Source organism: Mobula birostris, chromosome 3 (assembly GCF_030028105.1).
Source record: "Mobula birostris isolate sMobBir1 chromosome 3, sMobBir1.hap1, whole genome shotgun sequence".
Classification (NCBI taxonomy): domain Eukaryota; kingdom Metazoa; phylum Chordata; class Chondrichthyes; order Myliobatiformes; family Myliobatidae; genus Mobula; species Mobula birostris.
In genome coordinates, this window is record NC_092372.1 from 163,410,965 (window position 1) to 163,425,835 (window position 14,871).

At 38.3% G+C, this 14,871-nt stretch overlaps 1 protein-coding gene across 1 annotated transcript in view; it reads right to left on the reverse strand.

Moving 5' to 3' along the window:
* LOC140195385 (contactin-associated protein-like 2) overlaps nucleotides 1-14,871 on the reverse strand; it is a 1,890,266-nt gene that overhangs the window by 987,650 nt on the left and 887,745 nt on the right. Inside the window, exon 8 of the mRNA XM_072253599.1 lies at nucleotides 4,606-4,870. Within this exon, the coding sequence (XP_072109700.1) occupies nucleotides 4,606-4,870 (265 nt within the window). The remainder of the gene's footprint in view (nucleotides 1-4,605; nucleotides 4,871-14,871) is intronic.

The window sequence follows — 14,871 nt, forward strand, 5'->3', positions numbered from 1 at the left end:
CTTTAAGAGCATCCAAAGTAAGCCACTGAGAAAACACTAAGTGAGCAATTTTTGTTTAATGTTAATGCTCACAGTTTCAAATTGTGAGAAGACCTGCTGTTCTTCATTAACCATCCAAACCTGCATTAAACAGCAAGTTTCCTGACCCTTGGGCAAAGCATTCATGCATAACGCCACAGAAACCATCCAGCCTTGAAGGGTAATTGCTGCTTGGGAACAAAAATGTCATATCAGTAAATATTACTGAGCCTCTAGGACAAACCTTTTTTTTTACCCCAAAAGTGTTAGCTGCTTAGCAGAGTCAGACTGTTTTGTTCTAGAATGACATGGTACAGATTTCCGCATAATGCCTTCACCCACTTTCCCACCTTGGTCTGCCAGCTAACAAAGTTATCTGTGTTCTGAACTTTTCTTACTGTCTTTGACATCCCCTGATGCTGATTAGCACTAGGAACGTGAAAGTACAGTCGATTGTGGTAAATTGGCTCAAATCAGGACCAGTACATTTTGGGCCAATTAAGCAGCTTCCCCAATTAGCAGAAGTTTAATGGAGATAGTTCAAAGGTATAAAAAGACTAACTACTATTTATCTGAGTAACAATTTATGTATTTAAATGAAACATAGAGCAAATTAGAACACTACCAATACCTTGCAATATGTTGGAGGAGTTCAGCAGTTCAGGCAACATCTATGGATGGGAATAAACAGTTGACATTTTAGACTGAGATCCTTCAACAGAACTCTTTATCAGTGCTGACGAAGAATCTCAGCTCAATACGTCAACTGCTCATACCCTCCATGGATGCTGCCTGATCTGTTGACCTCTTCCAGCACATTGTGTGTGTTGCTCTAGATTTCCAGCATCTGCGATACCTCGTGACTACCAATACGTCTAAAATACTATCAGATTGTGCATTTATCCCTAATAGTTATCAAAGGAGAATTCACTCAATGTATACTGCTGAGTTCTTTTGCTTGACTGTAAATGAACAAAATCAGTGCAAACACCAAGTGCAGATAATGGACGGCTCTCATACAATACTTTCAACAATTACATCCTCCAAATCTCTTTTCATTGTAAAGTTCAAGTTGATTCTTGATACCTTCAAATTCTTTCCAATTCCTGGCTTGTGGAAGTAATGAAATAATTTCATTTTTACTCGCAGCCGTTTCTGGCATCCCCAAGCCAGAAAGCATGAAACTGCAGACAGCAAAACCGTTCTGATTTGTCTCACTGCTTATTTCTTGCCAACTATCAGTGACAAAACTCCTTGCTATTTGAACACCAGCATATACAACTGGTGCTGTGTAATAACTATGCCCTCGAAGTATGGTGCAGTGTCTAACAGTCATACAAGTGCACACAACCGACACTAGTTAGAAACTGTTCAGCAACAGTCTCTTGTTCCAGTTAAGCCGCATAGTGACCCAGATAAAGGGAATCCCAGCTATTTTCTCGTCTAGGTTTTGTTGTTTAAAAGTTATCCCATTCTCTTTCATACTCACACCTTTTACAATATCTCCAACTTAGACATTTCTTACAACAACATTTAAGTAATTTTCCTTACATATTGGATGCTGACCTGTTAGATACTATTATGAGTATGAAACCTTCGATGAGGGGTTCCATTGGAAGAATTTATAATTTACTATTACAATGGGATAAGCGTCCTTTATTTAAGATTAAACAAGATTGGGAAAAGGAAATCAATTTGACTTTTACGACAAAAGACTGGATGTGAATTCTGAAGTTGATTAACTCTTCTTCGATCTGTTCTAGTCATTCACTGGTTCAATTTAAAGTTGTACATCATTACCATTTTACGGAGGAGAGATTGTCTAAAATATTCCCTAATGTTGATAGTTATTGTGATAGATGTAAAACTGAGATAGCTATACTGACGCACACGTCTTGCTCTATACTGGAACAGTTCTGCAAGTCAGTTTTTTCGACAATTTCTAAAGCACTTAAAATTAATTTTCAACCTAACAAATTAACTGTGCTTTTCGGAATAATTCCTCAAAATATCCATGGTATCTCTGTGTCTGACCAACATGTTACTGCATTTGTTACATTGATAGCTAGGAGGGCCATTTTGTTTAAGTGGAAGGATACAACAGCTTCCACTTTGTCACAATGATTCTCTCAAGTGATGCTATGTCTTAGCTTGGAGAAAATTAGAAGTCGAACCTTTGAACCTATGTTTGATTTTGAGAAAAGATGGAGTTCATTTGCTCGTTATTATCATTTGAGTTAATTGATGGATTCTCCACAATCTAATTGTAAATTTTTTTTGGTACTTTCTTTTTTGCTGGCAGTTTGATATTTATCTTTAGAAGCTTTATGTATGACGCATGGCTCTGGGGTTGAACACCTACTGGGATTTTTCTTTTTTCCCACTTTTCTTGCTTAGTAGGTTTTTTCTTCCATCACAAAATTTTTTCAATCTTCATATAATTTTTTTTTCTTAAGGCATTGTAAGTGTCGTTTACTTCGACGTACTCGTGTTTATTTTGGAAAAAAATAATAGAAAGATTTGAAAAGAAAAAGAGAGAAAAGTTATCCCAAATGAGCAGCTGTCCTGATTAAACAACGGCCAATTAACCAAAATCCACTATTAAAAATGGAATAAAAACAATTTTAAAAAACAACAAAATTTACAATTTACAATATCTAAACCTGTCTGTCTTCCATGTGAATAGAGACTGCATCTGCACTAACTTTAAAATGACTACGCACCGTCATGTGTGAAGCCAAGCAGAGCTGCAGAACGGATGATGCTAATGAGAGAGATAACGAGAGACAATGGAGAACCATTCAAAATGCTAATAAGAGAGAAGAGAGAGATTAACGAGAAAGAGACACATAATTTAGATGTTGGCATCTGCCACAGACAGTTTGCTTTGAACCTAAACTGTTTGAAGTTTGATGGACAGGTGATACCCCATCAGGGGGATAAAAATAGCGGGTTTGCTAAGGCACAACACATGCCACAAGACCCTGAAAAGAGCATTGTGCCCCACAAGTTGGTGGGTGTTTGGAGGACCGATTCGCGGGAATCGGTTAGAGGCTCACAGGGTGAAAAGATACGATGGGTGGGAACCTGGTGTGTGTCCGCCCTTGCCTGGGTGCCGGGTTCACCACAGAAGAACGATCGCATCCGGAACGGAGGGGTCACAGTCGGTGACCACAGCTGGATCAGAAGGCATCGAAAGGTTTGGCTGAAACCAACTGCATCTCTCTCTCTCTCTCTCCCCCACCAACGGTACAACAACAGCGATTACTTCGAACTGCACTAGACTGAACTGAACTCTGCTTCACCTTAAGACTGATTATTTTACCCCTAGACTGCAATAGAGCTTGGTTGATTCCTATTACCCTATTTCTGTGTATATGTGTATACTATCATTGCTAACCTGTTACATTTATATCCTTGTGGTTAGTGTACTGTATTACTTAATTCTTTAATAAAACTTTATTAGTTCCTAGTAATCACAAACAAGTGTTCCATTTCTGCTGGTTTGACAACCCAGTTATGGGGTACGTAACAGCACTCAAGGGTAAATTACAGTAACTAATTAAACTCACAATCCACGCATCTTTGTGATTTTCGAGGAAATTCTTGCAGTTACCTTAAACATTGTTTGAACTGCTTCCAATGCAAATATATTCATCCATAGATAAGGAGATTAAAACTATACACAGTACTTGAGGTGTGATTTCCCATTGCTCTGAGTCAGGGGTGAGATTAATTCTGAATTTGGCTAAGTGCTGCAGGGCACTTGACTGGATACATTTAACATATGGCCACTTCACTTTACATTAGCTATATCTTCATACCTCATATGGCCCTTTCACTTGAATGGGGTTGTCTATCATGATGGAAAATATTTTTTAAAATAAAGAAAAAAGTAAAACTACCCTTTTGTTTAATAATTTATTTTGTCAGTATTTGTTTTAAAAGAAATGTTGTGTTGTTTATCATTTAAATATGTTTTAACTGTTCTTAAATGATTTTGATCACCAGAGATAATAAAGGCCTTTGACAGCCATGGTTAGGGCTTCGTTCTGGTACCGGAGACCTACTTATAGTCCATTCTGCTTCACAGTTTCCTCATGGCTGTGAGGCCGCCAGTTCAACTGGATACTCAGGGCAATTGGAAGATCACGCAGCTCATTGAAAAGGAGGAGGACCAGGCCCAGATCTCCATGATCCAGGGCTATATTCAGATCCATACACCTTGAAGTATTATTGAGTTGCACGATACAAATGAAGGGGTCCAAGAAGCAGAAGCTGAAACAATAATACTAAATACAACTGTTCATCCTGAAAATTTCAGGAATCTTAAAATATCAATTGTGCACTGTAAACCATGCTGCTTCACAACATAGCATCAGTTATTCACCTAAAATGCTTGAATAGTTTTTCACATGCCATGTATTAAGACATCAACAATGCATAATACAATGACATCTTAAAATTAATGATAACCTGTGGATTTTTAAATTGGTTTCCTCGATATGTTTCACATTTCATCTTTTGCATTTTCCCCCAAAACTCACTTGAGATTTTCATTTATCCTTGCTTTTTCCCATCACATACCTGCTGAGATCTCAATGCTGTTCATCTTTGTCTGATTGATGCTGATGTTGATGCTGACTTTTCCTTCACTGAGGTCAATTTCCACCGTTCCATAACCTGCGGCAAGTTTACTGAATAAGAGCAAACTGTTGGGGTTCCATGTCCGAAACATAAAGCTGACAGAAAACAAATCCTGGTTCATGCGTCCAGGCAGCTGCAAGTAGCTGCTGCTATTGAAAAAGACAGGGATGGCATGAGATTCTACACAAGAGAAACTCAAATTACCCTGAAAGGGGAAAAAAATGGAGAGAAAACATTACTATCAAATGTAGACACTAGATCTCTTCACACAATCTTGCAGAAATATGTTGCAAATCCCACCCACCCCTCTATCCCTTCAATTTATATCTATTGTTCATATTGTCCATTGAGGCAGAACAAGGTAAAACAATAATAATAGAGAAAGCAGGAGAATGGAGTTGAGAGAGATAATAAATCAGCCATGATGGAATGACAGAGCAGACTTGATGTGCCAATTGGCCTAATTCTGCTCCTATATCCTCTGGTCTGATGATTCAACTCTCTTCAGAAATCTGCAAAACTCTACCATGTCATTCTGCTAAAATATCAAGATAGAGCAGCACTGTAAGAGGGAACATCAGTCAGGTGAGGTTTATGTCAAATCTCACACAGAGATATTTTAGATACCTCTGGGTGTCCTGATGAACACAGGTCAGACTTTGCTTTATGGATATTGACTGCCATGTTTCTTATATTAGTGGCTACATTTCAAAATGGGAAGCAAAAAACTGCAGATGCAGTTAAAATGCTCTATGGACTAAGCATCAAGTGAGAGAGAAATAGCATTAAAACTGAGATCAATGGTGTTTCAACTGAATTTCTGAATGGTCATGATGGAAGATTATCAGGCTGAGATGTTAATTCAATTCATTTCACAGATAATGCCAGACCTGCAATATTTCCAGCGATACTTTTTTTTAACTTCAAGTACTGTTTATTAGTTGTCAAGTTCTTCGGGGGACATGAGATTATGCCAGGGGTTGAAGAGGTTCTTCTTGCTTGGTTTAGCTTCATTCATCAAAGGAACTAGTAACAGCCTCAAAATACCTAGTTTAATAATACTGATCCGGACTATAACAATCAAATTGTTGCTGATTCTGATCAGCTAGCTCAACACAAAATTGGATCTGAAGTTTACCTAATGTTTAACAAAGAGCTGAGTGAACTAGTTGTAGAAAAGTGCTGACTGTTATATTCAAGAGGGTGAATGTAATCAATGTTAATTATTATGATGGTGGGATAGTGGCTACAGGAACCAGTGGTATTGCTGGTGGGAAAGTGCAGCTATCTTGTCTTTTTTCTGAATCAGAGGTTCCCAGCCTTTTTTCGGCATGGACAAATACCAATAAGCAAGAGACTCCAGGGTCCATGGACCCAAGCTGGGAACCTATGCTCTAGATAGACACACTAGATTATTTTGATTTTCTGTGTTAAATCCCATTAAGTTAAGACTTCATTTTATTGGAGTACGAGATCTTTTTGTTTGCTTTACAGAGGAGAAATAGCACTCTTACTATGCATTAACGATTTTCCATTTTGTTTTCCTTAAACAAAGATCGGCTGACTTGCTCAGTGATGTATGCAGTTACCTCTGGTACCATCACCACTTGAACGTCGCCTTGCAATTAACTTGGTACATACGTTGATAGCATTCTATGCATACAATTACATGGAACTTGCCGGGCAGAAACAAGCCAGTCAGAAGACACATGCCTTGTTTATATTCCATATTTGTACTCTGTTTCTGTCATCACAACAAACTAAATCGATTCCTTTCTGCCATGTATTTATATATTTCTGCCATGTGGTAGCAAGACCCAGTGTTTAGAAGTTTATCTTCTACCTTTAAACATGCTCTGTCGTGATGACTGTATTTTCCATTGTACTCAAACAATGACCCCATTGATTTCAAAGGAGCTAAATGTTATAAGCAAAATAGTGCATTCAGCCAATAATATGCATCATATTTATTGCCACAAGGTGAGATGGATTACTAGTCACAGATTTTTTTTACCATTCTCTATGTAAGAACTCCTTTCCTCCTGAGTTATAATTGGATATATTGGTGTCTACTTTATATTTATAAACCCTTCTTTGAACATCCATGTAATTGGGAATAATGTTTCCACATCTATAAAATTAAAACCCTTTAGAAATGTATACAATAAATTAATCTCTGCACCCTGTGGGCATCTTGAGGGCTTATTAGCTTAAATTGTTACTTGCCATTATTTTCAGAAGTTCTTTTCCCAGTAATATTTGGCACCTCAGACTTAGAGACACTGAAATTCATTTAGCATTTGATTTGTTACAGTTTTCTGTAGCCTCAACTGTGTTGTTAACATCAGTCTTGCAACCCTGAGTTTGAAGCATTTATGGATATGGTAAAAAGCATTAGTTCCAAAACATGTCTTCTGCAGTCCTTTAATTACCTTTAATCCCTGCTTGGTTTTCTGCTTTGTAGTTGGTTGGGTATCTATTTTGTCCCTTGTTCCCTGATTTTGACTGAAAATTACGGGGTCATAGATCTTAAATTATGAATCAAAGACAATTTTAAAAGTCAAAAATATCAGATCGTTCTATTACTCCAGTTGAAGGGTCTCAGCCCAAAACATTGGATGTTTATTCCTCTCCATAGGTATTGCATGAGCCGCTGAGTTCCTCCAGCATTCTCTGTGTATTACTTTAGTTTGGTAATTTATTAAATAATATTAGTTGAGCAGATCATTCAATTTTGAATTCTCTGTTGATTATCCTTCATTATATCTTTCTACTTCAGACATTTTTCATTATATCTTTAAGTAATGCTTCCAATATTTTGCTCTCGCTGATGTTGTAACACTAGTTCACTGTATTTTTATCCTTTCTTGAATACTGAAATAACATAAACTCTCTGAATCATCGCATTCCATCTTACTTGATGACTTATCCTTTCTATGGTTGCACAGTTTATCAAATATCACTGTCGTTTCCATTGTAACTGAAGGGAAAGGGGGGAACGGTCATGATAGGGGACTCAATAGTCAGGGGAACAGACAGGAGATTCTGTGGATGTCAAAGAGACAGCGGAATAGTATGTTGCCTCCTTGGTGCCAGATAAGGGACGTCTCGGATCATGTCCACAGCATTTTGGAGAAGGAGGGAGAGCAGCTAGATGTCTTGGTACATATTGGTACCAATTACATAGGAGGAGGTCCTGAAAAGAGAAATTAGAGAGCTAGGTAGAAAGCTGAGAAGCAGGACCTCCAGGGTAGTATTTTCTGGGTTGCTCCCTGTGCCACGTGCCAGTGAAGGTAGAAGCAGGATGATTTGGCAAATTAATGCGTGGCTGAGAAGCTGGTGCAGGGGGCAGGGATTCAGGTTCTTGCATCATTGGGATCTCCTCTCGGGGAGGTATGACCTGTCCAAGAGTGACAGTTTGCACCTGGACCCAAGGGAGACCGATATTCTCACGAGCAGGTTTGTTAGAGCTGTTGAGGAAGGTTTAAACTAAATTGCTAGGGGTGTGGGAACCGGAGTGAAGGGACTCAGGATAGGATGGATTGTGAAAAAGTAAAGATAGCATGCAATCAGACTGTCAGAAAGAGCAGGCAGATGATAGGACAAAATTGCAGCCAGCAGGATGAGTATTAGTGCATTAGGAATACAGAATCAAAAAGGGTAGCAAATATAGTACTCAAAGTGTTATATCTCAATGCACAAAGTATAAGAAATAAGGTGGATGATCTTGTTGCACTATTACAGATTGTCAGGAATGATGTTGAGCCTATCACTGAATCATGCTTGAAGGATAATTGTCGTTGGGAGCTTTAATTTCAAGGTTACACGTCATATCAGAGGGATAGGAAGGTAGGCAGAGGGGGTGGAGTGGCTCTGCTGGTAAAGAAAAGCATCAAATCAGTAGAAAGATGTGACATGATTGGAAGATGTTGAATTCTTGGGAGTTGAGTTAAAAACGGCAAGGGTAAAAGGACCCTGATGACAGTTATATACAGGCCTCCCAACAGTAGCTGGGAGGTGGACCACGGACAATGGGAAATAGAAAAGGTGTATCAAAAGGGCAATGTTATGATAATCATGGGAAATTTCAACAGGCAGGTGGATTGGGAAAATTAGGTTGGTAATGGATCCCAAGAGAGTGAGCTTGTTGAATGTCTATGAGATAGCTTTTTAAAGTAGTTTGTCATTGAGCCTACTAGGGGATCAGCTGTACTGGATTGGGTGTAATGTAATGAACTGGAGGTGATTAGGGAGCTTAAGGTAAAAGAACCTTTAGGAGGCAGTGATCACAATATGATTGAGTTCAACTTGAAGTTTGATAAGAAGAAAGTAAAGTCTGAAAGTAACAGTATTTCAGTGGAGTAATGGAAATGACAGTGGTATGTAAGAGTAGTTGGCCAAAGTAGATTGGAAGGAGATACTGGCAGGGATGACAGCAGAGCAGCAATGGTGTTTCTAGGAAAAATGACGAAGGTGCAGGATGGATATATTCCAAAAACAAAGAAATACTCAAATGACAAAATAGTACAACCATGGCAGACGAGGGAAGTCAAAGCTAATGTAAAAGCAAAAGAGAGAGCATACAACAAATCAAAAATTAGTGGGAAGCTTTTAAAAACCTACAGAGAGCAACCAAAAGAATCATTAGGAGGGAAAGATGAAATATGAAAGCAAGCCAGCAAATAATATCAAAGTGGATAGTAATCGCTTTTTCAGGTATGTTAAAAATAGAAGAGAGATGAGAGTGGATATAGGACTGCTAGAAAATGAGGCTGGAGAAATAATAACAGGAGACAAGAAGGTGGCAGATGAATCAATTGAGTATTTTGCATCATCTGAGATGCAAAGGAACTTGGACGTCCTTGTGCGGAACACTTTAAAAGTTAACTTGCAGGTTGAGTCAGTAGTGAGGAAATAAAAGCAATGCTAGCATTCCTGTCCAAAATACAAGAGCAAGGATGTGATGCTGAAGCTTTATAAGGCACTGGTGAGGCCTCACCTTGAGCATTGTGAACAGTTTAAGAAAAGATGTGCTGGCATTGGAAAGGATTCAGAGGAGGCTTACAAGGATGATTCCAGGAATGAAAGGGTTATCATATGAGGAATGTTTGATAGCTCTGGGTCTGTACTCACTGGAATTTAGAAGGATGAGGGGGGATCTCATTAAAACCTTTTGCATGTTGAAAGTCCTAGACAGAGTAGATGTGGAAAGAATATTCCCCATGGTGGGGGAGTCCAGGACAAGAGGGCACCGACTTAGGATAGATGGGCATCTATTTAAAACAGAGATGCAGAGAAATTTCTTTAGCAAAAGGGTGATGAATTTTGTGGAATTTATTACCACAAGCAGCTGTGGAGGCCAGGTCATTGGGTATATTTAATGCAAAGCTTTATAGGTTTGTGATTGGTCATAGCATCAAAGGTTACGGGGGAAGGTTGGGGAGTGGGGCTGAGTGGCTTAATTCTACTCCTATGTCTTATGGTCTTATAGTAATTGTCCAGAGAAACTATCTTGTTTCTTCATTCATTGCCATATCTTAGTAGCGGTGTCACATGGTGTGAGCAGAATTATCTGCAGCTTAATGAGAAAAAGACTAAGAAGCTAGTGGTAGACCTGAGGAGAGCTAAGGTACCGGTGACCCGTTTCTATCCAGGGGGTCAGTGTGGACATGGTGGAGGATTACAAATACCTGGGGATAAGAATTGACAATAAACTGGACTGGTCAAAGAACACTGAGGCTGTCTGCAAGAAGGGTCAGAGCCGTCTCTATTTCCTGAGGAGACTGAGGTCCTTTAACATCTGCTGGACGATGCTGAGGATGTTCTACGAGTCTGTGGTGGCCAGTGCTATCATGTTTGCTGTTGTGTGCTGGGGCAGCAGGCGGAGGGTAGCAGACACCAACAGAATCAACAAACTCATTCGTGAGGCCAGTGATGTTGTGGGGATGGAACTGGACTCTCTCACAGTGGTGTCTGAAAAGAGGATGCTGTCCAAGTTGCATGCCATCTTGGGCAATGTCTCCCATCCACTACATAATGTACTGGTTGGGCACAGGAGTACATTCAGCCAGAGACTCATTCCACCAAGATGCAACACAGAGTGTCATAGGAAGTCATTCCTGCCTGTGGCCATCAAACTTTACAACTCCTCCCTTGAAGGGTCAGACACCCTGAGCCAATAGGCTGGTCCTGGACTTATTTCCTGGCATAATTTACATATTACTATTTAACTATTTATGGTTTTATTACTATTTATTATTTATGGAGCAACTGTAATGAGAATTCAATTTCCCCCGGGATCAATAAAGTATGACTATGACTACGACTAGTGAGAGTTATTGATAAGACGTGAGGCAAAGTATCAAAGTTTCAGCTTTTTTTTTAGTACGATTAACCCTTGAGTTTATTCTGGACATCCTTTATCTTCAGATGTTTTTATGATACTATATAATACTTAACCAATTTTTTCTCTATCGTTATCATGCATCTTGGGGCAACTCTTCTTGGAGAGGCCAAAGGATCCACTTTTATAGAATTAATAGGCAGAAGACCACAACTTCTGAACACAGGCTGAAATCCAACCCTTCACTCCATTTAAGTGTCAAACCATAGGGCACCTATGTGTGAAGTCCTCATGTGGTCCAATGGGCCAATGTGCCCTTTCTCAGATGTCCCAACTCCCAGGCTTGGAAACTTCCATACTAAGCCACAGCTTACTATGGAAAATAAATAACCCTTTTAACTTAATTTAATTCAATAAAATTGAATATATTTGATATAGTATGTGTCTGTTTTTCCCTGCGTTTTAAGTTGAAAAAACAAAGTAACTAATTTTGTGGACAAAATTTGGATTTTCTGACAGTGCTTGAGTTTCTTAAATGTCACAAACATTAATTTTAAATGACAGCCTGGTTAGGCTTTTGGTTTAGGATCTGAATTGCTGTCCAAAGCATTCTGTGAGACTAGCAGGCAACTTCTGCTGGAAACAGGTCTTCCCTCAGCTTATTGAGCTGGAGGCAACCTCCCAATTGAAGGCTATGCCTGAAACCACACTTGAATCAACAATGTGAATCAAGGGCAGGTTCAGATAACTTGCTAGTCAGAAAATAGTTCAGCCTTTCATTAAAAGCATGGGATAATAAAAGTATTTAAAAGTAGTTTGTAAGTTGTAATTTATTTATATCATTTACTGTAGCATTTAATGTTATAATGAGATTTTGATTAAAAAATTGGCAAATCTAAAATTATCATTTAGAAGACTGTACAATAAAGGAAATTTCTTTTTGTCTAGTACTCTAGGGGATTCAATGTTTCTGAAGAAGACCATAAGACAGGAGCAGAATTACACCATTTGGCTCGAGGAGATGACTCTGCCATTCCATCACAGCTGATTTATTATCCCTTTCAACCATCTTCTTCTGCCTTCTTCCCCTAACCTCTGATATCTATCAACCTCTGCTTTAAATATACTCAATGACTTGCAACACAGTCATATGCTGCAATGAATTCCACAGATTCACCACCCTCTGGCTAAAGAAGTTCCTCCTCTGAATGTAGGCAACGATCTTTAAATATCATAAGTATAATCCTTGGCTTATATTGCTGTGATCTACAGGTATTGTGCTGTCCAGTCATACTGGGCTACACAAATGGTTACTCATCATCAGACCAGAGGTCAGGCATTATCTTATCACCAATACCTAAATTAGATCTGAACACAGGTGTATCTGGTGTCAGCAAATGTCAAATTTATTCTTCAACAAAAATCTAAATTCCAAATTCTGTTTTCAATTTCAATTGTGTAACTGCCTTTTTTGCAGAAAGATTATCAACAGAATAATGCAGCAATACTATTGTTTTGCTTGCATTCAAGGTACTTAAATACACACAACTCAATTTAAAAGGAAAATTATTTTTCACAGCTTGAACTTTATAGAAACCAATCTGTTGTTGATGTTTTTCTGTTCTTCCTTGTTGACCTGATTAGTACTAACTACTGATGAAAGGCAGCTCCAGCTATCATTTTAAAACTGTGCTTCTATCAGCAGTATGGATATCCCATTGTTCTGTTATAATAGCTCACTGAAGGGTCGGCTTAACAGGAGTACATTTTATTAAATTTCCTATACTTTTAAGAGCTGATCTGTAGCAACAGTTATTGAGAACATAAGTTCCAAGATCCTTTTACAATGGTTATCATAATATGTGACAGTTTAGTCAGACTAAATAGCTATTGATATTGTGAAATTCATATTGCTTGAGGACAAGAATTTATATTACTGCCAAAAGCAGCAAAATAATGTACCAAATCACCTGCCTTTGTGCAACATAATATAGGAAGAGTGTATTTTTTTAAACAATTCCCACATTCAGGACTGATCCACCAAAAAAATCTACTAGAAATGATCCTGTATTTGAGAAGATAGTCTAGTGGATTGTCCATTGGTTATATCTAAGGGTTAGATTCACAATTCTATCAATTGAGCAACAGAAAAAATGTATGCCCCTGGATGCCCCTGCTCAGAGGTAATTCTGGAGTTGAGTGCAACTTTGCTTTCTTTTAAAGTTATTTAACAGTTTTTAAACTGTCATTGGTCTCAGAAAAATTATTTTTTGAAACGAAAATAATGTTAAAATGGTTCAAATTTATTTAAGGCGTAAAGGAAATTAATATATATAAAATACATTAGAACAATTATGTCAAAGCAAAAAGTGTTTCCCCTAAATCTGCGCCTGAGAACTGAAAATCCCACTGAAAGAACAGGAGTTCTGGATGCTGCACCCATGTTGGACCTTATGGAGGATCTGACTGGCAGTTACCTCATAGGATTGTTATACTGAGCAAGATGGAGCCCTGCTGCTGGGTGGAGCACTGAAAGATTCAGCCTTCCATATGTCACAGCGAATTATGAACTCACTTCAGGATTTGATTCAGTTTTGACAGCTAACCAAGGGCAGTTCTAGCTAGAGCCAGCACGATGGAGCCCAAGAGTTTAGCCTGAGTAAATATATGTTAACCGTTTTACACTGAATTCCCCATAGGAAAACTGAAGTGCAAACTCAGAAGTTAACAGTAGGTTTGATCTGTGAAGCAGTCTTTCATTCAAGCCTTCTTTTCGTAATCAAGAGAGCAGGAATCAATAGCAATGCTTCTTGAAACATATGGCAAAGTCTGCTGCTTTATTGATTTAGTGCAACAACAATGTTCAGCATACCACAGCAGAGTGAGATGAGTTCCAGTTTACATGAACCAAAAAGGGAAACAACTGCATGTATAATAATTTTGTGGGTCCCGTATGTCTCAAAAATGTTTTATAAATAACTTTTTAACTATAATCATTATTGCAATAGAGGAAAATCTGACAGCCACTTTGCTCATAGTGCACAAGAATGATTAATATTTATTAAAGAATAAATATTGGGTTGATTCATTTTGTTTGTCATTTGGGGTTTCACAGAGAAATGCCAGCTGGCTGCAGTACATTAGATAGGGCTTGTCCCTGATTTTTGTGACTACTCTGCCCTGGTGCAGAACCTAAACATGCTGAGCAGTGTGTTTAGATAATCCTTATGCCAGCCAAATTGTCTTATTCCATTCATTTGAAGGAGGTCACCAACCAGGATTAAAAATTTACAGTAAGTGTAAGTAATCGTTTCTTTTCTCCCTCATGCTCTACTTAAAGTTATTGGAATTAATTTCTATTACTTAAACATCTTTAAGTTAATGTATAATTTTAAAATAATTGAAATGTGTTTCATTTCTTTTCAGATGTCTTTAATTATCCGCCTCTCATCATGCTAACTCAAGTGGGTGATCAGTTTAAAGACTTACCCAAAAGATGGTACCTATAAACACTGGCATTTTCACAGTACTACAGAAAAGTACCTTCCTAGTTTAAGTGCTGACATGAAGACCACCAATTCTTTAGATGCTGCTAAGCAATAGCTGAAATGATTGACTGGAGAATAATGAGCCAAGTGTTTCAAACCATTTCTGGAAAATGCCATACAGCCACAGCTAATGCAACAATGTGGCTCAGACATTCAGCAAACTGAATTAAACTACCTGTCCCATCCAAAAGGTCTATGTCATTAAGAATAGTACTTTAATGGGGGAATAAAAGGCCTGGCATCTGCAGCTGAGCTTTCATATTTTGCAGCAGTGGCATTGCAAAATAGTATTGTCTCAATCCTGGGAGTAATTTA